The sequence below is a fragment of the Adiantum capillus-veneris genome, chromosome 25 (assembly GCF_014529385.1).
Source record: "Adiantum capillus-veneris isolate H3 chromosome 25, ASM1452938v2, whole genome shotgun sequence".
Classification (NCBI taxonomy): domain Eukaryota; kingdom Viridiplantae; phylum Streptophyta; class Polypodiopsida; order Polypodiales; family Pteridaceae; genus Adiantum; species Adiantum capillus-veneris.
Window position 1 is genome coordinate 62,021,444 of NC_140955.1, and position 27,840 is coordinate 62,049,283.

General features: G+C 42.6%; 1 protein-coding gene across 2 annotated transcripts in view; it reads right to left on the bottom strand.

Annotated features, from left to right (window-relative positions):
• Positions 1-7,190: 7,190 nt before the first annotated feature.
• LOC147424980 (uncharacterized) overlaps positions 7,191-27,840 on the bottom strand; it is a 48,198-nt gene continuing 27,548 nt past the window's right edge. The window contains exons 2-4 of one of the 2 annotated variants that reach the window (XM_086500562.1): positions 8,589-8,974; positions 8,186-8,368; positions 7,191-7,770 (exon numbers count right to left, since the gene is read on the bottom strand). In XM_086500562.1, the coding sequence (XP_086356688.1) occupies positions 7,528-7,770; positions 8,186-8,368; positions 8,589-8,974 (812 nt within the window). In that variant the 3' untranslated portion in view covers positions 7,191-7,527. Of the gene's footprint in view, positions 7,891-8,185; positions 8,369-8,588; positions 8,975-27,840 lie in introns of both variants that reach the window. The other variant, XM_086500561.1, reaches the window with a different exon arrangement.

Genomic DNA, 27,840 nt, shown 5'->3' on the forward strand with positions numbered 1-27,840 from the left:
GGATCTGCAATCTCTAGACAAATAACCACACTTCCCACAATTGTAACAACGGCTAATGGACTTCTCTCATGAATCCAAAGCAGCAAGTGATTCACCACCATTGTTAGAAACTTGAATCTTGCCTTGAGTGATAAACATGGCTTCCTCCTCAATGAGAGAAAAGTTGAGATCATCAAATTCCAACTTTTCCTTTGTGAATTGTAAGTGTAGCATCCTAGACAATGTCTCGTACTCTTCAGGTAATTTTGTGAGTACCAAAGTAGTTAACTCAGTACTAGTCAATGCACTTTTCATAGCGGATAGTTGATCATGAATAACCTTAGTATTCATAAGAAAAGATTGCATGGAGCTTCCGGCTGGAAACTTGATGGTAATAATTTCCAAAGCAAGGTGATCGCTCGCATCGTAGAATTTTGATCAAACATTCCAAAAATCTTGGACCACATAGAATTGGTAGTCTTCAAAGTCTGTATGGCTAGAGAAATTGCCTTAGTAAATTATTTCAGAATGGCCAACATTGCCTTCACATTTCTCACATCCCAATCAACACATGATTTTAGGTGCTCCTTGTAAATGTGGTAGTGATGTGTGTGAACACACTTAGGACCGTCGGGCCATTTTTGCCCTATCTCATCTTTCATTGCAAACTAAGTAATACTACTTTGTGTTTTGTGCCTTGATCTACCTTCATCTTCTCCAAGTTGTGTATGTTTCCATGCAACCCTATCTCCAACAATTGGTATGAGAGTAGGTTGCGTCCTCCGGCCTTAGTCGCCAGCATACCCCTACTCACTTTCTTCAATTTTAGTGAGCTTTGGTGTGCGTCAATAGGTTGACAAATACTTTGGGTGCAGTCGTAGAGCCCGATCTACTCAAATTTTCCATTCGGGCTCATTTTGGCCTCCGTTTCCACTACAGACACTACTGCACATGCAAAAAAAAAAAATTAGTGCCATTTTTTGCATGACAAGTCTCTTACATACTTCTATGGGTTGTGTTATATAACACGTGTTGGTCTCGTTTTGTTCCTCCTCTTTTCGAGCAGCTTTCACATCAGGTGTAGGCATTCTCCATTGCTGACAACAACACAGATGTGCTCAAGATGTTTGCTATTAAGGATAAATTGGATAGAGACAATTACCCAATGTGGGATTACATGATGCAACGTGTTCTTGTGTCAAAGGGCGTTTGGACTGTTGTGCAGGGCATTGATGTACATCCCGATTTTGAGGATGCAGACGATGTTGAGGATGTTGCACGCTTTGGTGGCATGGTTCTTGCTGCCAGAGCTGTTTTTCCTACGGCTGAGCAAGCTTGTTGGGATGTTAGAGATGTGCAGGCTCATGCATTGATTGCATTAGCGTGAAGCGCACTATTACTCCTCACATTTGTGCAGCTAAATATGCAAAACAAGCTTGGGATATTTTTGCTATTCTTTATTGGTTGTTCTTTATGCAAGTTGCAATGAGGCTAAAATTGCATTACTGCGTAAAGAGCTAGAGTGAGTGACTATGCATGAGGAAGATGAAATGGAAACTTTCCTTGCTGGTATCAAGGATATTAGTGAGCAACTTATTTCTGCAAACAAAGTCATTTCTGTCAGTTCCCTTGTGCATATTGTTCTTGATGCTTTGCTAATTCTTACCAGATTTTTGCTAGTACTTGGAGACTTATGACCCAAGGAAATCCAAAAGTTGTCAAGTTTTATGCATTATGCACATTGTTGTTGCAAGAGTCACTTTCAAGAACAAACACGATTAAACCGCGTGCAGTTGAACAGGCTTTTATTATTATTGATGCTCAGAGGAAAAGTGGTAACAGCAATGTAGCCACTTCTCTTGGTTCAGATGCTTCTATTGGCAACACCTCATCTGGGAATTCTAGTGAAATAAAAAAGAAGAAGATGTGTTGCCATTATTGTAAAGCTAATTGATCACTTGATCAAGCAATGTCCAAAATTGAAGGCAAAAGAAGCTAAGAAGAAAGAGGTTGGCTCCACTACAAGTGCATCAATTGTAGAGTCTTATGTGAAAGTAGATTGTGATGTTGATGTAGATACAAAATGGGGCTTTTAGTGTAGAGTGCACTTATGATCCTTTTGTCCATGATGCGTGTATGTCGGTTTCTATAGATGCTCATGTATGGTACTTTGAAAGTGGTGCTACAAAGTACATTACCTCTCATCATGACTTGTTTTCCTCTCTTGAGGATGTTCCTCATGGGAATTCAGTCACTTGTGCCAACAATGCCTCTTATCCGGTCTAGAGAGTTGCAAAGATTGCGCTAACTACTACAAATTGCAATTCTTTCACACTTGTTGATGCACTTTATGTACCTGGGATTAAAAAAAACCTTTTTTATGTATTTGCACTTGCTAGACTTGGTCTTATTGTCAAATTTGTGGATGACAGATGTATAGTTCATGATCTCAATTTTGGTGATGAAATTGTTGCATCTCATGGGCTGTATAAGCTCACTTTGTATGACAGTTGTGGGTAGAAGTTTTCAAATGCACTTGTGGATTCAAAGGTTGTTTCAGATGCAAAACTTTGGCATGCATGTTTTGGGCATCTGAATTTCGTCAATTTGTTGTGTTTGAAGAAACCTAATATGGTTTCTTCTTTCCCGCCTCTTGAAGCACTTGTGAAGCATGTTTGTGAAGTTTGTAATTTGGTTAAGATGCAACGTTCGAAGTTTCCAAAGGATCGTTCAATTAGGGCTACATGAAGGTTGCAGCTTGTGCATAGTGATGTTTGTGGACGTATGCAAACTCCATCCTTAGGCAATTACCTATTCTTTGTGAATCTCTTTGTGTACTCCAGGCATGCATGGGTATATCCACTTAAAGTTAAGTCCAAAGTGTTTATTTGCTTCAAGAAATTTCTAGCTATGGCTGAAATGTTTTTAAATGTACTATGGGCACCCTCCGTTTAGATCAAGGGGGGGAGTATATGTCTCATGAATTTAATGCATTTCTGGCTAGTCGTGGGATAAAAAACCAATGTACACTATCGTATACACCTCAACAAAATGGTATTGCTGAAAGGAAAAACAGGTCACTTACGGAGATGGCACGATGTATGGTCAAGAGTCAAGGTTTACCACATGCATTCTGGCTTGAGGCTATCATGTGTGCTACTCATGTACTTAATAGGTGTCCTACAAAATCTTTGCATTCTATGACTCCATATGAAACATGACATGATAGAAAGCCATCTATTGATCACATGCACATTTTTGGTTGTTTGGCTTATGCTTTTGTTCCACAAATGCAGTGTAGAAAACTGGATGATAAGGCTGTCAAATGCAGTTTTGTTGGTTATAGTACTGAAGGCAAAGGCTACAGGTTCACATGATGTTGTGTTTGTGGAAGATTTTGTTCAGCCTTTGTTGTCATGTACGAAAGACAGTAATGTAAACTCACATGACATTTATGACAGTCTGTTGCCTCTTTTTAGTGGTGGAAGTTCAAATGTAAATTCAAATGAGGCAAATGTATAGCCTATGGGGGACTTAGAAAATGCTATGGATCAGCCCATTACTGATACAGATTTACATGATGTACTTGATGTGGAAAGGACTGAGATTAAGCAAGCTAGAGGTATACCAAAATGGCTAGTGCATACTTTGCGTGATAGTAAGTTGGATGCACCTTTGTCTAGTCATACTCATTCAAGTTCTCATCATGCATCTTATGGATCAGGTTGTTATGCCTTGGCTATTTCTAGCATATGTGATATTAAGAAACCTATGTCTTTTGATAAATCATAAAATTCAAAAAATTGGGCGGTTTCCATGCAATGAGAATATGATGCACTTATAGAAAATGACACACTGACTTTATGTAATTTGCCTCTTGGAAAAAAGGCCATAGGTACAAAGTGGGTTTACAAGTTGAAATGAAATCCAGATTGTGAGATTGATTGCTATAAGGCTCGACTTGTTGCAAAAGGCTATGCACAGCAAAAAGGCATAGATTATGGAGAGACTTTTGCTCCGACTTGTCGCATGACTACTCTGCATTGTTGTGTTCCTTGAGCTTCCTTCGTCTTCTCCATGCTATGTATGTTTCCTTGCAACCCTAGTTCCAACACTCCTCATCTTGTACCTGTTATTGACAATATCGAAAAGCCTTTTTGTATGAACCACAGTTTCAAAATTTTGTAGCGCTTGGAGTTGTTGCAAAAGAGGAGCCCCTTTGTGCCCATCTAGCGTTTCAAAACGCTCCTAGGGAGAGGAAAGGTTGCCAATTTTCTTGCATTTCAGAACGCTCCTAGGGAGAAGAGAGGTTGTTGATTTGCCAACATTTTGGAACGTTATCACCGATAGCTTCTCCTTCTTTGCTTCTCAATGGTGCTAGTCTTCTTCTCCAAGCTCTGATACCATGTTAGAATTGACAATGTGGAAGTGATGAACCAAGGAGAAGCGTGTGTGTGTGTGTGTGTGTGTGTGTGTGTGTGTGTGTGTGTGTGTGTGTGTGTGTGTGTGTGTGTGTGTGTGTGTGTGTGTGTGTGTGTGTGTGTGTGTGTGTGAGTGAGAGAGAGAGAGAGAGAGAGAGAGAGAGACAACCAACCAACCTTGGCAATGAATTGATGAAATACAATGGGGGCTTCGGGTGCTTATATAATAGCCTTGGGGGCCTTACCTCCTAATAAAATTGCCATACCCAAATCTTTGACAAACAAGTACCTAAAGCCAAAATAAATATTGAGATCGCATTGGGCTATTCACTTGAGATTCTATAACTTTATTGTGCGCAAAAGGAAACGGGCAAGGGGGAGCTTTATGTAGGCTTGGAGCTTTTTTGCGAGAGATTGAGTCTTCTTTCCAATGTCGTGAGCAAAAGAAATTGTGTCATATAAAGATAAAGTATTAAGGATATTAAACTAAACCTAGACACTTTCTTGAAGTCTATCTTTCTATTTTTGTTGAAGCATGTTGTCGGAAACTTCTTCAAGTATTTGTAAATTTAACAAATTTTACTAGCATTTCCTAAGAGAATTTGTTCCAAGCACATTGAGCATAAACATGAAACTATGAAGGTTAAAAAGACTTGACTTGAGTTTAAAATTATTTGTTGATGCTCATGTGCATAAATCTTTGCAATTCTTTGATCTCCATCATTTTTCTTCAAACCAAAATGCTTACTGATAGCAGTCTCGAAAGCCATATGTCTATTTTGTCGCTCCTTCAATACTCCACAAGATATTCAGCGAATGCTATAAAAGCTGCATTCGCGGTACTTCTCTTGGAGGACTTGGGTTAATATTAACCAAAGAGTTATTTGAAGCATACGTGGTGTAGTCTTGAAGGAGGTGGGAAAGGGGTTTTGCTTAAATAGAGGCATAGTGCACAACTATAGAGAAAATGTAAAGAAAGGACTTTGACTAGGAAGGTTGAAGCTTTTTCTTTCACCTTATGAACACTTCTTTTGTACGTAGTAAACAAGAAAAAGTGAATAGTCAAGTTGTAAAACACATTGCTCTTTACCTCTATATGCTCAAGATGTGTGATGCATGCATGAGAATCTTGACTACTTGTACATATCAAATGATATGTTTTCATTGTATACCTTGTTTTCCTCTTTTCCAAACTAGCCCTTAGTTATGTCAGACACTAGTATTGCCAAGCTACCATAAGGTAAGGTATGGATGTAGCATGCTCTATATGCTTGTTGTCCTTCAAGTCTTGCATCATGAATGTATCTGTCTCTAATTCCACTACAACATCATGTGATGATGTATATAAGGGCCTTACTAAAACATATATGGGCAACCAATGGGTGGTGTTTCACAAGACATATCATAGTGGGTTTTCAACATGCTAAGGTGGATCTGTCCTACAAGATAGATTGACTATAATGATGGTTACAAGTCTTCATTATCGTCAACTACTTTTACATTTTTGGCGGTATGAGCTAGTTGGATGTGAGAAAGTACGTCGAGTTTTTTTTTGAAGCATTTTTTGTTGTATGGGATGCAAATTGTGTTTCCTAACATGTGGTTTTATAAAGCATGCATGGTATGCTCTAAGGGCAATGCAATTGATGTTTCAATTTTTAAGCTTGTTATCATAATACATTTTATTTAATATCATATTTTCCATGTCAAATCCATGAACAATCTTATCACGTCCTCTATAAGATGGTATTACGTGAGATGAGAATCTAGATTGATACTGAGCTCCACTATCAATGAGTGATGGAAGTATGTAGTTCAAGTTAGCTTTGAGCATGTGTAGGATCACATTGTTGCCTGCTGAATTATCATCAATGGTGAGGCCAAATGGGCACAGATCCTTCCAAGTTACCACTTAGGATAATAGCAATTCTATTAAGGAAATATTATTTCAAGTATGTTAAGAATTTTCTTTTGTTAGTTTCACTGAAATGAAAATTGACTCAAGAAAAAGTGATATATCCGGAGCTCAATTTTTTTTGGGATCCCTCTACAATCAAGGTTATGTTCCACAGTTACACCACACATGGTTTTTCTTCTTAAGAAAACAAGAGCATTTTTTATGGGCTTACTATGCATGTGGCAAGTAAGTTTACTTGTGAACTTAGACATGTTGCATGTCAAGATACAAATGCTACAACTAAGAGCCTAGAAGCTAAGAGCGTGTGGGAATAGGAATTAGGAGTAGCCCTATTCTAGGAGATGTACAAGCGGCAAGGGGTCTTTTTATACAAGGAGCGAGACTATCGTATGTATGGCAAGGGGTTTTACATATAGGGAGCAAGGCTAGCCTCTACTACAAGTGCACTTTCCTCGGATGTCTTCTCAACATAATTATGGATGTTTATTTGCGAGTGGATGTGATTAAGCAATTTCTTGATTACTTGTCAAGCCTAAGAGTGCTTTTCCATAAGTACTTTATAGCATGATTATCAATGTTTATATATACTACTTTTGAGAGGAGGATGTGATTTGAGCACATTACATTCTTTCTTGATGACTTGGGTGGAGCTTCAATGTGCTTTTCCAAACCTCTTCTCCACATTGCTGATATTATGCTACAAACCTTTGAAAAGAGGATGCTCTCAAGCAACTTCTCATTCTTGCTTGCTAATTTTTCAAGCCTCATCGGAGAGATCTATGAGGCACTTTTCCTATGGCATTAACTCCTCTCTTCTTCTTCATCTTAATGAAGTGGATGATGTGCAAGATGGCTTGCATATGAAACAAAACTTAGACGAAGCAACGTTATTATTTGTACAATGCCTTCTAAAGACATTGAAGAAATTCAGCAAGAAGCGTCTACATACAAATAAGAAGCATTTCTTGAAAGTGAAGTCCACTTGATGTTGAAACCACATGAAATCCTTGCACAACTTTAAGTTGTGTTTCCTTCACAAGTTTTTTTCTTTACTTTTTTGGTTCAATGACTAATTTGTTTGCAGCAGAAGTTGCTCCTTTCTTTATCAAAAATTTTGTCCTCTCTCGTATCCCTTATTCCACCACACTTCTTATTTGATTGAAGAGCAGAGACCCAATGCTGCGAAACAGCAATACAACATTTGCACTCCTAGTTGAAAGCTGCCAGAAGGCCTGCATGAAGGTCAGCCCAGATCTCCTCAACATCTTCAAGGCCAACAGATATTCTAAGAATACCATCTGAGATGCCAAGCTTTCTACGAAGGTCCACACCCAAGGATTTGTGCGAGGATGTTGCAGAGTGGGACACCGTTGTCGATGTGCCACCAAAACTTGGAGATAACTGGATTAAACTGAAGGCTTTGATTGCTCTTTTGACACCCTCCAACCCTCCCTGCACTTCAATGCACAGAATCGCACACATGGAGGTAGATAGCACACGCAAAGCCAAACCACTTGCTAAACATTGTCTTGAAAGAGTTTCTGCTGAATGCCAAGATCGCTGCATTCGAATCTAAATAAATGCCTTCACAAGGTTAGAAAAGTTTGTACTCACAGGCTACAACACTCACGAAAACACCAAAAGGCAAGGGACCACAAGAAAACGGATATAGACAAAACTAAATCAAAAAATTATTTGTTTCCATACAAAAATAGATAAAAATAAACCATTATTCACTTGAAAATGCTTTTAGAAAAGGAATGGGCAAAATAAGTTACAGAATACATGCAATATTTACTAAAGAAATGAAAAAGACAACAAGGCAAGTAGTTCAGGTAAAGATTGTGAAGAAAGATGAAAAGATTGCCTGCAATGTGTGGATTCCGCGGATGGCAAGCCATGCATCAAATGGAGCTGAAGTTAAGCCCCATCGCTTTGCTAACAGGGCCGCCTGCTTCACCAAAGTGGAGGACCCCACCACTACTCCGGCCATAAGGTCATCGTGCCCTCCCAGATACTTGGTAGCTGAATGAACTACCAAGTTTGCGCCCTGTTATTGGAATGGCCACATCAGCTCAAACGGTTATATGCAGACTCTTTTCCTGCCAATATACTGAAACAGTGATTTAGGCGATATCTCAAACCATTGACCAGCCATTCATACTCTTGAGGGTGGGAAAATGGACCACTGATGAACCCACATTCAATCAGAAAAATGAATTGCATTATAAACAGGCTGAAAGCCAAAAATGGATTGCATCATAAAATACCTCCAGAAGTGGCTTCATCCGCATTGGAGTTGCCATGGTATTATCCACAACAAGCATAGCTGCATAGTTTTTGCAAAGTTTGGCTATTGCAGATATGTCTGCAACCTTAACCAAAGGATTCGTGATCGACTCTAAAAACACTACCACACTTCGCTTGATCATACCCATTGACGGCTCTCCCAAATTTTTCTGTAGAATGTTCTCTAGTATGTGTGCTTCGAAGATGCTTTCAAACAATACTTCAATGCCAAAACGCTCCATGTCGGTCTTGAAAAATTCATATGTCACCCCATAGACATCTGGATTAACTATAATAAGATCTCCTTGTTTACAAATTGACATGACTGCAGCAATTATTGCTCCCATGCCTGTGGATGTTGCCAGACCTGCAAAATTTCAACTAAATTGACCTAAAAGGCACTTAAAATATTGACCCACTTGCCAAGATATACGAGCACTAGTGCCAGTGTATATATGACAAATTTTCCTCTAAAAAAGTAGTCGCAATCTTTGCGACTGGAAAAAATAAATACACTTTTTAATTCACTAAAAATACAATATATTATCCGCCTCAAAGGTAGTACTAGAGAAACTTTAGTGCATACTATCCTTGCCGTTTTGGAAAGACACGCCTCAAATTCTCAAACATCATATGACAGTGTGAAATAAAGGATTATCTAGATGCCATGAAAACCATACCACCTTATTGACCCAATCAGCTTGAGGTCAGTGACATAAGTCTCATAGTTACATGCAATTGAATAGGAGAACAGGAACTGGAACGGCCAAGCAAGCAGAGAGAAAACTGGCCGGGTGTGAACAAGGGAGGAGGGAGCCTGGAGGTAGGAGAAGAGCGGGAAGGGAGGACGAGGGGGCCCTGTAATGCGCAATGCCTACTCTGCGTGACACAAGATCAGTTATGACAACACAAGAAGGTCCCAACCAACCCTCTCAACGACCCCCACTCCATTCCCACAGGACCACCGATTGCCCGCTCTCGTAGTCTCTAAATCGACTCCTCGTCTTCAAGGAATGTTACGTGCACATGGGCTGGATGTGCCATGCAGACATGCTACTACGACCCAAAGCCAATCCGTAGACTAGATAAGCCTAGGGGATAATGTGCTGGCACCATTGTGACACTTTTCACAAGACCTGCAAGTCCCTACATCAATAGTGAATAAGGAGCATCAACTCTCTACTGGAGTGATTGCCGAGTGGGATCAGCACGATCTAGATGTGATGGCTAAATAAGTCATAATGACCACGATTCGTGTCTAAGATCTCAACGGGGATAGTGATGTGAATGTGATTGTGGTTGTTCAATGATTGATGTTTTCTGCGCTAGTGTATAGTTTGAGTAGTCAAATTGCTTATCTGCATAGAGTCGGTGTCTATTCCGCTACGAATAACGCCCCATTTGCAAGATGCTAACATTGCAACCGAGCAAAGATTTTTGTAACCGTAGAGGGCACCACATGCCAATTGAAAAGAACAAAATTGGAACAGACTTTAGCACTTCAAACACAACTGAAACAGAGAGAGATAAAATCCACACAATAGACACGGATTGGAGAAGTTCCACTCCTGGATGCATTGGCCCCTCGAATCCGCAACTGCAAGTCTTTGAGAAGCCTCCCCCAAGGCACATATTTAAAGACCACTAAAAAAAATAGGGCGCAAAATCTGCCATGTCAATATCACTAAACATCCACCAAGATTTTCAAGTACCTAAAAATCCGCCGCAATTTTCGGGATTCCATATAGTGTGCCATGTCATCACAGCCAAAACTAGTCCTCTTCAGGTCTGTTGCTTTACACGCTTATTGACACATCCCCCCCACACCCCCCACCCTAAAAATCCGCCGCAATTTTCGGGATTCCATACAGTGTGCCATGTCACGTGACACATCCAACCCTATGTGTCCATGGACAAGCTACAGCACGACAAGGGTTCAATCAGTCCAGTCAGTCTAGATTTAGAACTGTTCTGGCACTTTGAGCCTGTTCGCAGAATGTGCATGCCCAAACACTTAGTGTAGATGCATATCCTCTGGTTGCACACAGCATGATCATAAGCATTCCCATCAGAATCCATCAAGGGAATTTACCAGTAAATTTAACCTATTTTCCCTATTTTTGACATTTTTCACTTGTTATTTTTAAGTGACTTTTGTTGGAAAGTAGGTAGGGCAAATTGAGTAAGTTTGTATATAAGCAAACCTAGGCTAGCACTAATTGGCAAAAGAGGCAGCAGGAGCACAAGCTCAACAGGCAACTTCTCAACAAGAACCCTCTTGGTGGCGTTTTTCTCCTCCAAGCAAGAACCTCAGTCCCTAGCGTTTTTCACCAAGATCTATCGCCATAGACCTCCCAGCCTTGGCGTTTTTCATCAAGCATCCCTCGCCATACCACCTCAGCCCCTGGCGTTTTTCCAGAGCGCCAAATCACCCCCATTCCCATGGCGTTTTTCAGCAGATAAGCATCAGCAGATTTCAGCCTTTGACAAGCCTAAGAACCAGTAGAATTTCAGCGATAAAGACCAGCAAACCAGAGTTTTTTCATAGCGTTTTCAGCAATAGCAGAATTCAGCCAGTAGCGTTTTTGGACAGCAGCTAAAGAGCATCAGATTTCAGCCACAACGTCAGTCTCGTCATCCCCGTCGTCAACATAGACCTAGCCTAGATTTGCATCAGTCACATACATCCACTTTGTACCAGTTTGTGCAATCAATAGTAGACCACTCTCGCCAACGAGAGTGGGGCCTTCGGAGGAGGGTTTTACAATCTCTGGTGTCGTATTCTCTTCTCTCTCTAACTCTCAATCTCATACACTTGCACGCACAGTGTCCATTCACTTTGTTTGTTATCGTTGCACTCTCTCATTAAGAACAGAAGGCTCTCCCTGCCGTAAGAACAAAAGGAACCTTGAGCACAGTTCGGAGCACTCAACTTGAGAAAGAACAACATTCATTCCGCTGCACCTTACATTGGTATCATAGCTTTGGCAGTGTTCTGTATCACTCAAGGAAAGAACCACAAGAATTTTTTTGCTTGTAGCGGTCGCACGAACCCAAGTTCACTTGGGCGTGTCGATTCCTAATCGTGTTTTTGAAGAGTGACAAGAATCCCAGGAAAGAAGGGCTTGTCCAACCTCCCCTTGTGCCTCTTTTCACTCATTGAGAGCGGACCGTGCACTTAGCGGCCGACCGCCAATCGATGTGAGGTGGGAAAAAGCAACCTTGGTGTGAGCGCAAGGCCGCCAAGGGGTGCGCCCGCGGAAAAGAGCAGAACTCGGGTGAAGAGAAGATCCTTCTCGAACACAGATTGCAAGCAAAAGAAGACCCTCAAGAACCTCAAGACCTCAAGACCCTCAAGAACCCAAGAACCCAAGATCCTCAAGAACCCAAGTTCCTCGAGAACTGAAGAACCAAAGATCATAGTGCACGGTCGTCACCCGAAGCGGAATGGATACTTCGCATACAGGTGATGCGCATGAGAGAGGCGACGAAGAATTTTTCCCACCAGGAGGTTTTTCCGACCCTCCCCCTTCTCCATCTACGCCACGAGTTGTACCAAATCCTATGGAGGCGATGGTCAAGTCGATGTTGGACATGATGGCACGACAAGAAGCGACTCGCATGGACAGGGAACACGAGCACGATAAACGAAAAGAAAGAAAAGCAATACAACAAGAAGCGACTCGCATTGCCTTGGAACACGAGCACGATGAACGAAAAGAAAGAAAAGCACAAAGAAAGGAGGAAGGCGAAGCCAGACGAGTGGCCTTGGAGGCCGATCGTGAGGTTCAAAGAGACCTATGCACTCAAGAATTGGTTCGACAAGTTCTTGCCTCAAAGTCTGAACCAGCCAAAGATCTTGGTAGTTCCTCAAGTAACGCAAGCCGGGATGCGGACTCCAACAACCCAGTCACAGAGAAGTTGACTTTCATTAAGTATGATGGTAAGATGGATGCTACGATTATTCATTCTTGGTTGCATCAATTTAATGCTTATTTTGCGACAACTAAGAAGACAGGGAATAGCAAGGTTTTGACGGCAGCTATGTACCTTGCCGGTAATGCTATCAATTGGTACCACGCATTGTTGGGTTAAAGGCCTAAATAACTCCTTTTTGTACATTTTTATACTTTGTTCAGGTTCAATATGAACCTGGACACATTTTTGAAAGGTCACTTATAATAAAAGTGGGAAAACCCAAAACTCACTTATTGAGTTTTCCCCAAAAACGTGAGCTCTCTCTCTCTCCCTCTTCTTCTGCTAGCGCTTCCTCTCCTGTTGCTCTTCGCCTCCCCTCTCTGCACACACACTGCACTTCCTCGCGTGCTCTTTCACTTGCACACACCGCCGCGCGCTCATCAACTGGTATCAGAGCCCGATTAGGGTTTGCCCCAAAACCTGCAAACGCTGAATTTCAGCCAAGAAGGTCAACTTTCTCGCGAGATTTTGCAATTTCGTCGCCAAAGGACTTGTCCCGGACACTAGAGAGCTCCCGGCAACCCAAATTGACCTAAAACAGACTGAAATTAGGTCAAAAACAGGAAATTACAGGTTATGACAGCAAAAATACAGGTTTTGCAAATGATGTATTAAGGTGTGGGAATACTTTTTGCTAAGTCCCCGCTACCCGAAAACCCTGAAATTGCCGAAAAACAAGCCCTAAAACAGGTGTTTTAAGCAAATTTCAGATTTATGCACGTTTTTGCGAGTGTTTTTAATGGTGCGATTACATTGGGGAAAGTGCAAATTGATGCAATCTACGCACATTTGACAAATTTTGTCGATGTATGACCATTTGTGGCTCAATTTCATGCAATTTTGATGCTACAAATTGGGGCTTTTGCGCTTACATGCTTCTAAAGGCTGTGTATTAGCCTTATGTATGTCTTCTGAGGCTAAAAACAACTAAATTTGTTGTTTTCGAGCACAAATTCGCTCGCTGAAATTTCCTGCGTATAAATTTCAGAAATTGAATTTTGTGCCCAAATCGACCTATTTTGCCCCAAATTGCTCTTGTGACCATTTGGAGCTGTAGTGCACATCTCTGTGAGGCTATACTCCGATTTTTGCGCATTTTGCCCAAAAATTCAACGTATTATCCCTCTTATTTCGTGCAACTATGGCCTCATCTTCTTCGGATGTGAAGAACCTCTTCGAGATTAGGAGGTTTAATGGTACAGGTTTTGATCTTTGAAAAGACAGGATTCAGGGAATCCTATTTCTTAAGGATTGTGAAGGGACACTTGAACAGGTGAAGCCACAGAATATGACGGATGAAGCATGGGTTAGCATGAACAGGAAGGCCGTTACATACATTAAAATGGCCATGACCGATGAGACCGTCATTGATGTGAAAGGTCTCACGATTGCTTTTGATGTGTGGGAGAAGTTGAAGGGAATGTATGAAAATACAACCCCTGTCAACCAGGTGCACTTGATGCGAAAACTTGTTGGCATGCAACTAGATAAGTCCAAGAGCGCAGCAGAGCACTTGTCATTATTCGCAGGTACTTTGTCGCAGTTTACAGGATTCTGGCTTGTCCCCTTTTGATGATAAGCTGAAAACTATCTTCTTGCTTATGACCTTACCTGAGTCATGGGAAACTTTGGTGGTTTCGTTGTCCAATAACCCCAATTTGACCTTTGATGGTGTTAGGGGTTCTATCTTGAATGAAGAAATTAGGAGGAAAGCAAGTGGAGAGGGAGGCAGCTCTGCCAACATGGTTAGAGGCAGAGGACAGAAAAGAAGAATGCTTATGCACAAAGGAGTAAGAGTAAGAGTAAAGAAAGGGGAAATGCAAGCAAAGGCAAGGGTGATGTGACTTGCTATCAATGTGGCAGGAAAGGTCACAAGAAACCCGATTGCAAGTACTATAAAGTTGAGTTAGAAAGAAAAAAGAATGGCGGAGACAAAAAGAAAGAGAAGAAGGAAGTCAAGGCAGATGCACAGGATAGCTCAAAGGACAAAGAGAAGGCCAATGTGTCTTCTAGTGTCGTGATTGAGGAGCTGTCAGATGTAGAGGACATCTTGTGTGCCACTTTGTCAGATGATGATGCTTATGACTTTGATGCCTCTCTAAATGTTCATTCACAGGACATGCAGATCACCAAGAGTGATCTTATTGATGCTTTGTTGACTGTCAATGATGCATTGTCCCAGACTTGGATTGTTGATTCCGGTGCTTCATTTCATGTGACTCCTATCAAAGAGTGTTTCTCTACTTTTGATGCAGGCAAGCGTGGCCATGTATACCTTGGAAACGATCATGCATGTTCCATTGAGGGTATTGGCACTGTGCATCTCTCCATAGATGGCACAAATGAGCTTGTCTTGCATGATGTTCGATATGTGCCGGGAATCAAGAAGAGTCTGCTTTCTGTTGGTCAGATGGATATGCATGGTTATAACATCTTGTTTGAGAGAGGGTCATGGAAAATAACTAAAGGCTCAAGGCTGATTGTAAAGGGCACAAAGAAAGGGACACTTTACTGCATGCATGGAAAGGCCGTGTTGGGCAAGTTTATTGCATTGGCTGAAATTAACTCACATGGAGTTGTGGCACAAGAGGCTTGGCCATATGAGCCAAAAGGGCCTTTCTAAGCTTTGTACTTTGAACAAGCTTGATGCTAAAGACACAAAGCTTGATTTTTGTAATGAATGTCAATATGGCAAGCAAGTAAAGCGTTCTTATTACTCTGGTGTCTCTCGTAAATCTTGTGTGCTTGATCTTGTACATTCTGATGTATGTAGCATGCCTACTAAGTCTATGGGTGGTGCATGTTATTTTGTCTCTTTTGTTGATGATCATTCTAGGAAAATTTGGGTTTATTTGCTTAAGTCTAAGGATGAAGCCTTTGCTACGTTTAAGAGATTTCATGCATTTGTGACCACCCAAATAGGTAGAAAGCTAAAATGCTTGCGTACAGACAATGGGGGGGAGTACACAAGTGCTGAATTTAACAAGTTTTGTGAGAATTTGGGCATTAAGAGGGAGCTTACTGTGCCATACAGCCCCTCTTCTAATGGTGTGGCTGAAAGATTCAATAGGACACTTTGTGAGAGGGTGAGATGCATGCTGTCCACAGCTAATCTCTCTTATGGATTTTGGGGAGAAGCTTTGAAAACTGCAGTGCATATATACAATCGATCCCCTCACATGTCTTTGAAAGGTGACATCCCTGAAGAGGTTTGGTCTGGCAAGCCTGCTTCATATGATCACTTACGCATTTTTGGTTGCGAAGCTTTTGTGCATGTTAGACCTGAGTTGAGGAGTAAACTAGATGCGAAGTCCATTAAAGGCCTCTTCATGGGATATGATGAAGAAGACGAAATGGGCTACCGGATTTGGTTACCTCAGCTCAAAAGGGTTGTACGCAGCCGAAATGTTGTTTTTAATGAGGCAAGGCTGCTTCAAAACAATTGTGCCTCAAAGCATGACCATAAAAGGGTGAAATTTCAGCATGACCAGCCACCTATTAGGCCTATTTTTGACCCTCAGGATGCACCACAAATGGCTGAAAATGTAGATGATCCAGTGGTGTTTGAGCCAGATGATGTTGGACAGCAAATTGAGGCTGCTGAAGGGCATTTGCAACCAAGAAACGATGCTGAAAATGGTGCTGAAAATGATGTACAACAGCCCATTGTTGATGATTTTGTAGTGCCACCTGATGTAAACCCATTGTCGGATAATGTGGATCATTGGGTGAGACGCTCTACTCGTCAAAGACGGCCTGTGAGTCGATATGACCCCTCTTTGCATTGCATTATGTTGACAGATGAGGGAGAGCCTCTTACGTATAAAGAGGCAAAGACATGTGAGCACAGCGACAAGTGGGAGCTTGCTATGCAGGAAGAGATTAAAGCTTTGCATGCTAATCATACTTGGGATTTGGTTGAATTGCCCGAAGGAAGGAAGGCTATTCCTAACAAATGGGTGTATAAAATCAAAACTATTGATGCAAAACCCAAGTATAAGGCAAGGCTTGTGGCAAAGGGATATGTTCAAACCAAGGGCATAGACTTTCAGGAAGTGTTCTCTCATGTTGTGAAGATGACCACTTTGCATGTATTGTTTGCCATTGTGGCTGCTCTTGATTTGGAAATGGACCAAATGGATGTACATACCGCTTTCTTGCATGGTGATGTGGAAGAAGAGCTTTACATGAAGCAACCCGAGGGTTTTGTCATCCCTGGCAAGGAACATTTGGTATGTATGCTCAATAGAAGCTTGTATGGGCTGAAACAATCATGTAGACAGTGGTACAAGAAGTTTGATCGCTTCATGCTTAAACATGATTACAAAAGAAGCCATGCAGACCATTGTTTGTATACCAAACGTGATGAGGATGGCAGCCCGATCATTCTTGTGCTCTACGTAGACGATATGTTGATAGCTGCAAAGAAAAGAAGCACTGTAGATGCTCTTAAAGGGCAGCTGAAATCTGTGTTTTCAATGAAAGACCTTGGGACAGCTGAACATATACTTGGAGTGCGTGTTACACGGCAAAGAGACAAGCGCCTATTGTATTTGTCGCAAGAAAAAGTACATTGAAAAGGTGCTGGACAGATTTAACATGGCTGAAGCAAAGCCTCTTGGTGTGCCATTACAGCCATATGTTAAAATCTCAAAGGATGATTGTCCCAAGTCAAAGGAAGAAGCCAATGACATGCAAAGTATGTCTTATGCTTCAGCTTGTGGTTCACTTATGTATGCTATGGTCGCTACTAGGCCTGACATAGCCCATGCAGTGGGAGTTGTGAGCCGGTTTATGGCTAATCCAAGCAGGTTGCATTGGGATGCAGTGAAGTCCATTATGAGGTACTTGAAAGGGACTAAAAACAAATGCCTCTGCTATGGTAAAGGACCAATGGAGTTGAAGGGATTTTGTGACTCTAACATGGCTGGTGATGTGGATACACGGAAATCCACAAGTGGCTATGTATTTACTCTTGCAGGAGGAGGTGTTTCATGGTGTTCTAGATTGCAAAAGATTGTTGCATTGTCTACCATAGAGGCTGAATATATTTCAGCCACTGAGGCTTCCAAAGAAGCTATTTGGTTAGCACGCCTATGCAGTGAGTTTGGTTTGCCTGCCAAGGCACCTATGCTTGGTTGTGATAGCCAGAGTGCCATATGTTTGGCAAAGAACGCCATGTTTCATGCACGCACAAAGCATGTTGATGTGCGGTATCACTTCATACGAGAAGTGCTTGAGGATGGCCTTATTACATTGGTTAAGATCCATACATCACAAAATCCAGCCGATGCTCTCACTAAGTGCTTACCCAAAGCACAACATCATCTATGCATAGAGATGGTGAGAGTCACGTAGCTTAAAGGCGCCATTTATGCCTTTAAGTGGGACGTTGTTGGGTTAAAGGCCTAAATAACCCCTTTTTGTACATTTTTATTCTTTGTCCAGGTTCAACCTGGACACATTTTTTAAAGGTCACTTATAATAAAAGTGGGAAAACCCAAAACTCACTTATTGAGTTTTCCCCAAAAACGTGAGCTCTCTCTCTCTCCCTCTTCTTCTGCTAGCGCTTCCTCTCCTGTTGCTCTTCGCCTCCCCTCTCTGCACACACACTGCACTTCCTCGCGTGCTCTTTCACTTGCACACACCGCCGCGCGCTCATCACGCATGGCAAGAGGCACAGTTAGCCGCGCACCTAGAGGAAGCCGACGAATTCACGCCCCTTTCCTTCAATTGGGCTGATTTCCAAGACAAGCTCAAGGCGCGGTTTATGCCACCTCGGTACCTCGCACGATTGAAGGATGATTGGCGCGCTGTCAAGCAAAATGGTATGCCGGTTTTGTCTTTCTCTAATCGTGTTTTGCAGCTAGGTATCCAATTACGCAAGTCAGATGATGAGCGCAAAGAGGCATTCCTTTTTGGATTAGACGAATATATAAAGTTTGATGTAGAAGTCTTCGATCCAATCGATCTTAACAAGGCGGTAGCGATTGCTCTCGCACAGGAGATGAAGCACAACGAGGAAAAGCCTAAGGAGAACAAGACTTCCACAAGTACCTCGCAGACTTCTCAGAACCCTCAGAACGGTAAGAATGGTAAGAACGATAACTCTTCTAACCAATCTTCCAATAGTCTCTCAGAAAAGAATTCTCCCAATGAACCTAAGGGTAAGGCTAACACAATTGCTAAACCTAAGCTCACTCCAGATGAAAAGGTAGCACAAGGAATTTTGGGAGGATACATCACGTCGGAAGAGCAAAGCACTTATTCTAAGGAAGGTCGTTGTTTTCATTGTCACATTAAGGGTCACATAAAAAGAACATGTCATAAGCTTGACACTAATGAATCTAAAGAATCCACAGCACCTACTTCCTCTGTCAATGCAATCAATGACAACATGAGTGTGCCCCAAGTTTCTCCTAACCCTCCCATTGATGAGTCTCTCATTGAATGTTATGGTCATATGACGGAGCAGTGTTTTGTCATATTGTTTGACCCAGGTAGTATGCATGATGTGATCAGTCCCTTTCTTGTTGAGAGAGCCTGCTTAGAGGTTAGTCAGAAATCTCCTCTCGAGGTCTCTGGCTTTGCTCCCGGTATGGACTCTCTCATCACGAAAGAGTGCCTTGATGTGTTGTTTACAGTTCAACAAGCTGCTTTCCAAAGAAAATTTTTATTCTCTTCTCTCTCAGGATGTGATATGATTTTGGGCATTCGATGGTTTCGTGAGCATAACCCTCTCATTGATTGGGCGGAAAATACGTTCACTTTCAATGCCAAAAGTGACTCTCCCATTGTCATTCATGGAGAGGAAGTTGTTCATTCTCCCTCTCTCATTGCAAATGTGCAGGCGAAGATTGAACAGATTCAGGAAAAGGAGACTCTCTCATTCTCTTCTTCTCCAAAGCATGACACACAGAATTTGCATGATGATACACATGATGATTTGAATGATAATGATGAGCATGATGATTTGCATGATCAAGATGTGATTTCTCACAAGCATGATGATTTGCATGAAGATGACGTGATTGTTCACAAGAATGATGAGTTAGTTGATGCTTTTTCTAGCGAAGCTAACCTCGTTGCAGATTCGATCAATCACGAAGGATCGATCTTGGCTCTCGAGCCTAAGTCCAAAGAACGCCTTCAGGAAGAACCGATCTTGGCTCTCGAGCCTTGGTCCAAAGAACCCTCACAGGAAGTATTATGTGTTCGCATGATTAGTCAGCACGCATTGTACGAGTGTTTTGTGATCGTTTCCTGTATTTTCGTCAGCGTCTTTATGTGATCCCTTTTCCTAGGCATGACATATTGTACATTGAGCACATTTCACTCATGAATGAGTACGAATGTATGTGAATTGTTATGAAAAGCTGTATATATGTAAGGAAGTCACATTCCATGTCTCTTCCTTGGCATGACACATTCGTAGAACGAGCACATGAAAGTATGAGCAACAAGAATAGGCATTCCCGTTGTGAATTGCCAAAGTTGATTGATTTAGATCAGAAGAGAAAGATTCGATCTCATTGTTTGCGTGTGTGTGGTGAAACGGTTTGGCACTCCGTCTATGTGTTCATCTACATTGCATGCACAGTCTTTGAGGAAGACAAGATTTTTTCCAGTCACTTTACATGGAATAGGTATGTTCATGTTTTTGTGTTGGAAGTGGTTTCTGGTGCACTTTCCTCATGCAAGAGAAGGGGGCGCTGATTTTAGAGAGGAGAAGGGCTCATTTGCAGATTTTTGTCACAGGTTAAGAGCTATGGAGTGCTTGCTTTCCCTCCTATGTACAGTGCGGTGCCAGGAGTGATGCCCTGCACGCTATGCACTGCCCTCTCTCTCCCCTATGGCAGTATGTTATGCCCCACTAGTGGGCTTTTCAATTGACCAATGTACAGTTGTGTGGGTTCATGCGCGATTGCCGAGGCAAGAGCCTCTTGCACAGGTACTGGATTAGCTAGCGGCTAATCCCCCGCAGGTACAGGTGAATTCGGAGAGGTTTCACGCCAGAAATCTCGTCCGATTCAAAGGGCAAGTAGTCCTACAGGAGCGGGAGCTCCAGCACTTGCTACGGATGCGACCGGCACACGAAACGGAGCCCGAAACAGTAAATTACAGCCTGCTGTGTATTTTTGCAGGTTTAGGGTTTTGGCCCTAAACGGTCCCTAATACCCCCAGGAGGTTCGGGGACGCAAGGGGACCGCTGTACAGGTGATTTGGCGCATTTTCGGGGCTGAAAACAGAGAATTCAGCGTGCTGCAGATTCTCGCCAGGTTTTGCAAAGTGCCCGTATGCGTCGTGAAAGTCATTCAATGCGTGGGAATACTGACTGTGAAGGGTCCTAGTACAGTTATGCTGCCGAAATCGGGTCGGAACAGTTGAAATTCAGCCAAGCTTGTGCGGGGCAGCTTGTAGGGAGCCACAGCGTTTATTCCCTCTTTTAAGCAATAAAGAAATACCGAAAGGGGCGCCTAAGTTAGAGGCCAATCTGGTGTCGGTCTTCTCATACAGGTGCAATCTAGCAACCTGTATCCCTTTCCCCTTTGTTGTGTCTTGAAAGTACAGGTAGAATAGACGACTAATAATGGGTGAAAGCTAAATCAAGGTTTGAAGTAAAGTCTACCGCCCTTTTTGGATTGAACGGGCCGGTTTCATGGTTCCATCGACGGGATTAAATCACTTTTTCCTATAGAAGTGAGCCTTGGTCAGTTTGGCTTTGAAGACACAGGGGATCATAGACTAGACACAGGGAATTGCAATTATGGCTGACAGACGAGATAATGTGACTGAAGAGGTTTCCTCTTCACAGGGTCAACAGACACATGAAGTGGGTGAGTCTTCAAGACCACCACAGACGGATGATGATATATTCAGGACCCAGTTGGCTACTGCTGTGGCTATGTTCACACAAGTAATGCAGAATCCGAGGTTTTTGGCCTTTCTGCAACCTCCTCTTCCGTCTCAGCAAGTTGGGTCACTGGATCATATTCAAAAGCCTGTTAAGGCTCGAGCACAGGTGATTCATACTGCACAGTCAATGGAAACACCTGTACACTTGACGGAGAACATGCAGTCTCCACAACCTATGCCTAAGGGGCAAGAACAGGTGGCTGAGATGCCAGTCTTTCAAGCTGTACCAGTTCAGCCAGCCACTTTTCAGCAGCCTATAGCTGGTTCTAATGGGCAGGGAAGCAACCTACAGGCTATGCAACAGGTCTTCCCACCACCTTCAATACACCTTGGCTATTTTGGAGGTGGATCGGTATTCCAAAGCATGGCTGGTCATGCACCTGGAAATCAGTTTTACACGCCAGGAACAGTGTTTGGGGGTGCTCAAACAATGATGCCTAACCCCATGTATGGTGTCACGGGCATGCTACCAGGGTTTCAAAGCACTCAGGGCCAATTTGGGATGCCACCGGCAAATTTTGGTATGGCTGGAATTACAAATCAGCAGCCAAATATGGCATTTCCAGGTCAACTTAATTGCGGTCAGGAAACACAAATGAACCCTAACAGTGTTCCCATGTTTCAGTCACTTCCATATGACAACTTAACGCCGCTGGAGAGGCCAACTCCGTACAAAGAAGGTGGTAAAGGTGTGACATTCACGACCTTTATAGGGTTTGATGACAGGAAGAAGGCTCTCTCATTCCTCCAGCAGTTTGACAAGGCCTATGCAGGGGGAAACTTTACAGAGGCTTCAAAGGTCCGCAAGGCAGCCACTTTCTTGACAGGGAATGCGGGACAATGGTGAACAACTTTATTGCTTCGAGGGCAAGCTCCGTCCACATGGATTTACTTCAAGCAGATTTTTGCAGCAGCATGGTTATCTAATGACTTTGAAGCGGATGTCATGACAGAATGGCACCAGCTTAATGCTGTCACTTGCAGAAATCTGGATGACTATAATCGGAAGTTTTGGAAAGCTCTACTTCTAGTAACTTCCTATAAGTTTGTGCCATTGACAGAACAGATTGAAAAATACTGTTGTGGCCTACCCAAAGGATTGAGAAAGTACTGTACGAAGACCAAAGTCACTACTTTGACGCAGCTCATCGAGGTAGCAAACACTGGCAATGGTTTGCTCAAGGGAGAAGATTGTGAATTTAATACTAGCGTCAAGGAAGGATCAGCCAAGAAAAATTCAGCGAAGAAGTATGTTTCCAAGGAGGTTCCTAAAGTGACTCAGGAGCCGGCCAACGCAGGGAAAGACAAAGCTACGGCTGAATCAGAAAAGGGACCAGCGAAGAAATGGAAAAGACGTTTTCCTCGCAAGTCGGAAGAGCAAAAGAAGGTCCTGAGGTCAGAGAACAAATGCTTTATCTGTGAGCAGCCTGGCCACATTGCTTACAACTGTCCTACAAAGAAAAGGCCAGCTGATTCTGAAGACAAGGAGGACAGGAAAGGAAAGAAGCCCATGGCTGGTCTACTGCCAGATATGGTGGGCGACAAGCCAAATTCAGATGCAAGTGAGCTTTGCAGAGCATGGGGAAAGGTCAGGGATCAAACAGTGCTTATCTTCTTTGATCCAGGTGCCAAAGCCAACTTCATTTCCCCAGAATTGGCTTCAAAGTTGGGAATCAGACCTGAAGAGATGGGGTATACAGCAGAGGCAGGTTTGGCATGTCCTGGCCATACAGAAGCTGTGACACCCATCATTGGAAAGTTGCGTCTACATATCCAGTCCTATGTAGATATTGAAGAATTTTACATCATGCCACTGGACGGATGTGATGTGTTGTTAGGTATTCCTTGGTTATTTCGTGTACAGGGAATCATGGATGCCTACAACAAAAAGATCACTGTAAAGAGCAGGGGAAAGACTCACATTCTGGATGTAAAGCTTAAAGGGGAGTCTATTCCCACTGTATCAGCTTCTGCTATTACTTCTGTAATGAAAAAGCATCTTTCTGCGTACTTGGTTTTTGCACGTGAAGTGTCAGATTGTGATGAATCAAATTTATCTATGCTAGATAAAGAAAGGTCAATGTTTTTACAACAGTATTAGTGACTGTTTTTCCGATTCATTACCGTCTCAATTACCGCCAAAGAGACCCGAGGACCATGCGATAGATTTGGTGCCAGGCATTAGCCCACCAAATAAGCCTCCGTACAGGGTTAGTGCGGCTCAGCAGAAAGAGATAATGGGCCAAGTACAGAAGCTGTTAGAAAAGGGGCTGATTCAGCCCAGTTCATCTCCATTCTGTTCTCCAGTGTTGTTGGTGCAGAAAAAGGATGGCTCATGGCGTATGTGCATCGACTACCATGCACTGAACAAGAATACCATCAAGAATAGGTTCCCTATACCTAGAATTGATGATATTCTAGACAAATTAGAAGGAGCAGCTATGTTTAGCAGGATAGATCTAAAGAGTGGGTACCATCAGATCCGCATTAGATCAGAGGATGTGCACAAGACTGCTTTTAGAACAACGTTTGGCCTTTATGAATTTTTAGTGATGCCCTTTGGTCTCACAAATGCTCCTGCTACATTCAATAGGATGATGGACAGAATTTTCCGTCCACACCAGCAGTTTGTTGGTACATTCTTTGATGACATGATAGTCTACTCAAAGAATGAAGAGGAGCATAGGCATCACTTGGACATTGTGTTCGAAGAGCTACGCAGTCATAGGTTGCTCATCAATGCAAAGGAAAGTGAATTTTTTCTGGAAGAGATTCATTTTCTCGGACACATTGTCTCAAAGGATGGTGTCAGAATGGATCCTGCTAAAGTTGAAGCGATCAAGTCATGGCCAGATTTGAAGACGGTGCACGATGTCCGAAGTTTCTTGGGACTATGCTCCTATTACAGAAGGTTTATCCGAAATTTCGCTGAGATTGCTTCACCTTTACATGCTCTTCAAAAGAAGGCAGTCACCTTTAGATGGACACAAAAAGAGATTTCAGCTTTTAATCTCTTAAAGGAAAAGATGACTTCAGATCCAATCATTGTGTTGCCAGATCTTAGGAAGTCATTTGTGGTCCAGTGTGATGCCTGTGGTAGTAGCATTGGTGCAGTGCTAATGCAAGATGGCAAGGTAGTAGCCTATGAGAGCAGAATTTTGCAAGAGCCAGAGATGACCATGCAAGTCTATGAGAAAGAGTTACTGGCTGTGATTCATGCGCTCTTAAGTTGGAAACACTACTTGCTAGGTGCAGATTTCGTTGTCCAAACGGACCATCAGACCTTGCGATACTTCTTGACATAGACAAAGTTATCTGAGAAGCATATGCGATGGGCAAATATCTTGTCCATGTTCCATTTTCAGATTGTGCATGTGGAAGGCAAGAAGAACGTTGTGGCTGATGCCTTGTCAAGGAAGCCACAAATTTCAGCTGTGTCAATTCCTTACCATCATGAACTTGATGATATGAGAGAACAGTATGCAAATGATGAAGATTTTGCAAGGGTCTTCGAGCAACCAATGGATGGACAACGTCATGAACACTATCTTCTCAAAGATGGGTTCATGATGATGCATGGCAGATTGTGTGTCACAAAGCCATTGCGACGCAAAGTTATGGAAGAGAGTCATGTCCCACCGTATGCAGGGCATCGTGGTATCGATGCTACAGTTAAAGCGGTTGAGACATTCTTCTATTGGCCTACATTGAGAAGAGATGTGGATGCCTTTGTGCGAGAATGCCTAATTTGCCAGAAGGTCAAGTTTGACAGGCAAAAGGCATCAAGGTTATTGCAACCACTACCTATTCCAGATAAACCATGGGAAAGTATTGCTATGGATTTTATCTTTGATCTTCCGAGAACGCAGACAGGAAATGATGGTATTTGCACCATCATTTGCAGATTCAGCAAGCAGGCTCATTTTATTCCTGTCAGGAAGAAGATAAAGCCAGATCAGATGGCACGCTTCTTTATGAGCAATATTTTCAAGTATCATGGCATGCCACAGTCGATTGTTAGCGACCGTGATCCACGCATGACAAGTTTGTTCTGGAGAGGCTTGTTTGAGAATATGGGCACAACGCTCAAATTCTCTTCGTCATTTCATCCTCAAACAGATGGGCAGTCAGAAGAGGCAAATTCTACTGTCCTAGATCTGTTGAAGTGCTATGTGTCAGAGCATAAAGGAAAGTGGGAGCAATATTTGCCATTGGTGGAGTATGCATACAATAATACAGTGCATTCATCAACTGGCAAGGCACCTTTTGAGATAGTTGAAGGTGGCAAGAAAGTTCCTCCCATACTGCATACAAAGAACAAGATATTTGAAGCAGATAAGTATGTTCAGGACATGGATAAAATGTACAAGAAAGTCAAAGTGGCCTTAGAAAAGACTCAGGCAAAGCAAAAGAAAGCAGCTGATCGTCACCGTCGTGAAGTGGTATATTCACTTGGTGATTGGGTGCTTTTACGCTTTGAAAAGGCAAGGTTAAAGAAGATGAAGGGCAAGGAAAGACTGTTTCCAAAGCTTAGCATGCGTTACTATGGGCCTTTTCAAGTGTGCGACATAATCAGTGATGTTGCATATAGGCTGAAATTGCCTGACAGTTGGAAGATTCACAATGCGTTTCATGTGAGTCTTCTCAGACCCTATGTGGGTGATGTGCCAAAAGATATGCCAGCTGAAGATCAGCCGGAAGTCGAGGAACTCAACGAGATCTTGGTCCCCGAACAGATTTTGGCACATAAAGAAAGAAAAGTGAAAGGCAAGGTTGCTAGGCATTATTTGGTAAAGTTCAGAAACTATCCACCAATGGATGCTAAGTGGATGGAAGAAGGTGAACTTGCAGAGTCACCAACTGTGTTAGCACTTTACCTTGAAGCCTTCGATCTGCAACCTACCTTGACCCCTTGAGTTTCAAAGCTACATGGATTGTCAGTGTGACAATGACTTCTGAAACAAATGATGTACATGGTATTTAAAGTGAGCTCAAATGAAATACCTGTTACATGAATGTTAGAGCTGTACAGATTGTCAGTTTGGCAATTGCTCTTATGGAATGTCCAAAAGTGTGCTTAGTGCTATAGAAGTGAGTATTTCTTGTCAGTTTGTCAAGGATACAATAATTGCTTCTATTAAAGGGTACATGTGTAAACTGCATTCTTAAACTGTCGGTTTGGGTATGCTCGAAAGTGTTACTGGGCCCAACGTGTACTATAAGACAGTGGCAAAATGTGTGGCTACCATTTTGTCATTGGAAAGTTAGTGACTCAAAGCAATGGCAGAGTGCGAAGCTACCACTGTCATTGGGACAGGGTTCACACGCAGGCAATACATGTGTCGACGAGGTGTTGAATACACGAGGGTTGACAATGAGCATGTATGTGTCGTACATGTGTCGACAGGTGTTGAATACATCAGTGTTGACTGTGAGCATGTACGACATTGATGCAAACGAGGACGTTTGAGATTTCAAGAGGGGGTATGTCACCAGCGTGTGACTACTATCTATCCTTTTTGTTGATTTCTTTCTTATTTTCTATTTACTTTCACTTTTTGGAAACACCCCTCGGGAAATCTAACTGCCCTGCATTGCATAGCTAGTGTGGAACTGTCCAGAGGGAGTCCAGGCCTGAGGGCAAGAGAGCACTAAGGTTGGACAAAGACTATGGTTAGCCAAAGTGGGGTCATTAACTAGCCAAAGTGGAATCCTTTGCTACAGAGGCTACATTTTAGTTTTGGGTGTGGCTGCAGTGTACAAAGGGGGTCAGATGACCTAGAGAGATACAATGGCAGCATCTCCTAAAATTTAGGGAACTGCTATTTTGGGACCTGAAAATGTGCTTGCGTCATTACCTCCGGAATGACAAGGGGAACATTTTCTTACTCTGCCGTAAAGTCAACTGGGCAACCGGTTGGGAGATTTTTAGGCGGCAACCCCGAAACGGGAAAATGCTTATAAATGTGCCAAGTGGCACCTTCTGGTGCACTTTCCTCATGCAAGAGAAGGGGGTACTGATTTTAGAGAGGAGAAGGGCTCGTTTGCAGATTTTTGTCACAGGTTAAGAGCTATGGAGTGCTTGCTTTCCCTCCTATGTACAGTGCGGTGCCAGGAGTGATGCCCTGCATGCTACACACTACCCTCTCTCTCCCCTATGGCAGTATGTTATGCCCCACTAGTGGGCTTTTCAATTGACCAATGTACAGTTGTGTGGGTTCATGCACGATTGCCGAGGCAAGAGCCTCTTGCAAAGGTACTGGATTATCTAGCGGCTAATCCCCCGCAAGTACAGGTGAATTCGGAGAGGTTTCACGCCAGAAATCTCGTCCGATTCAA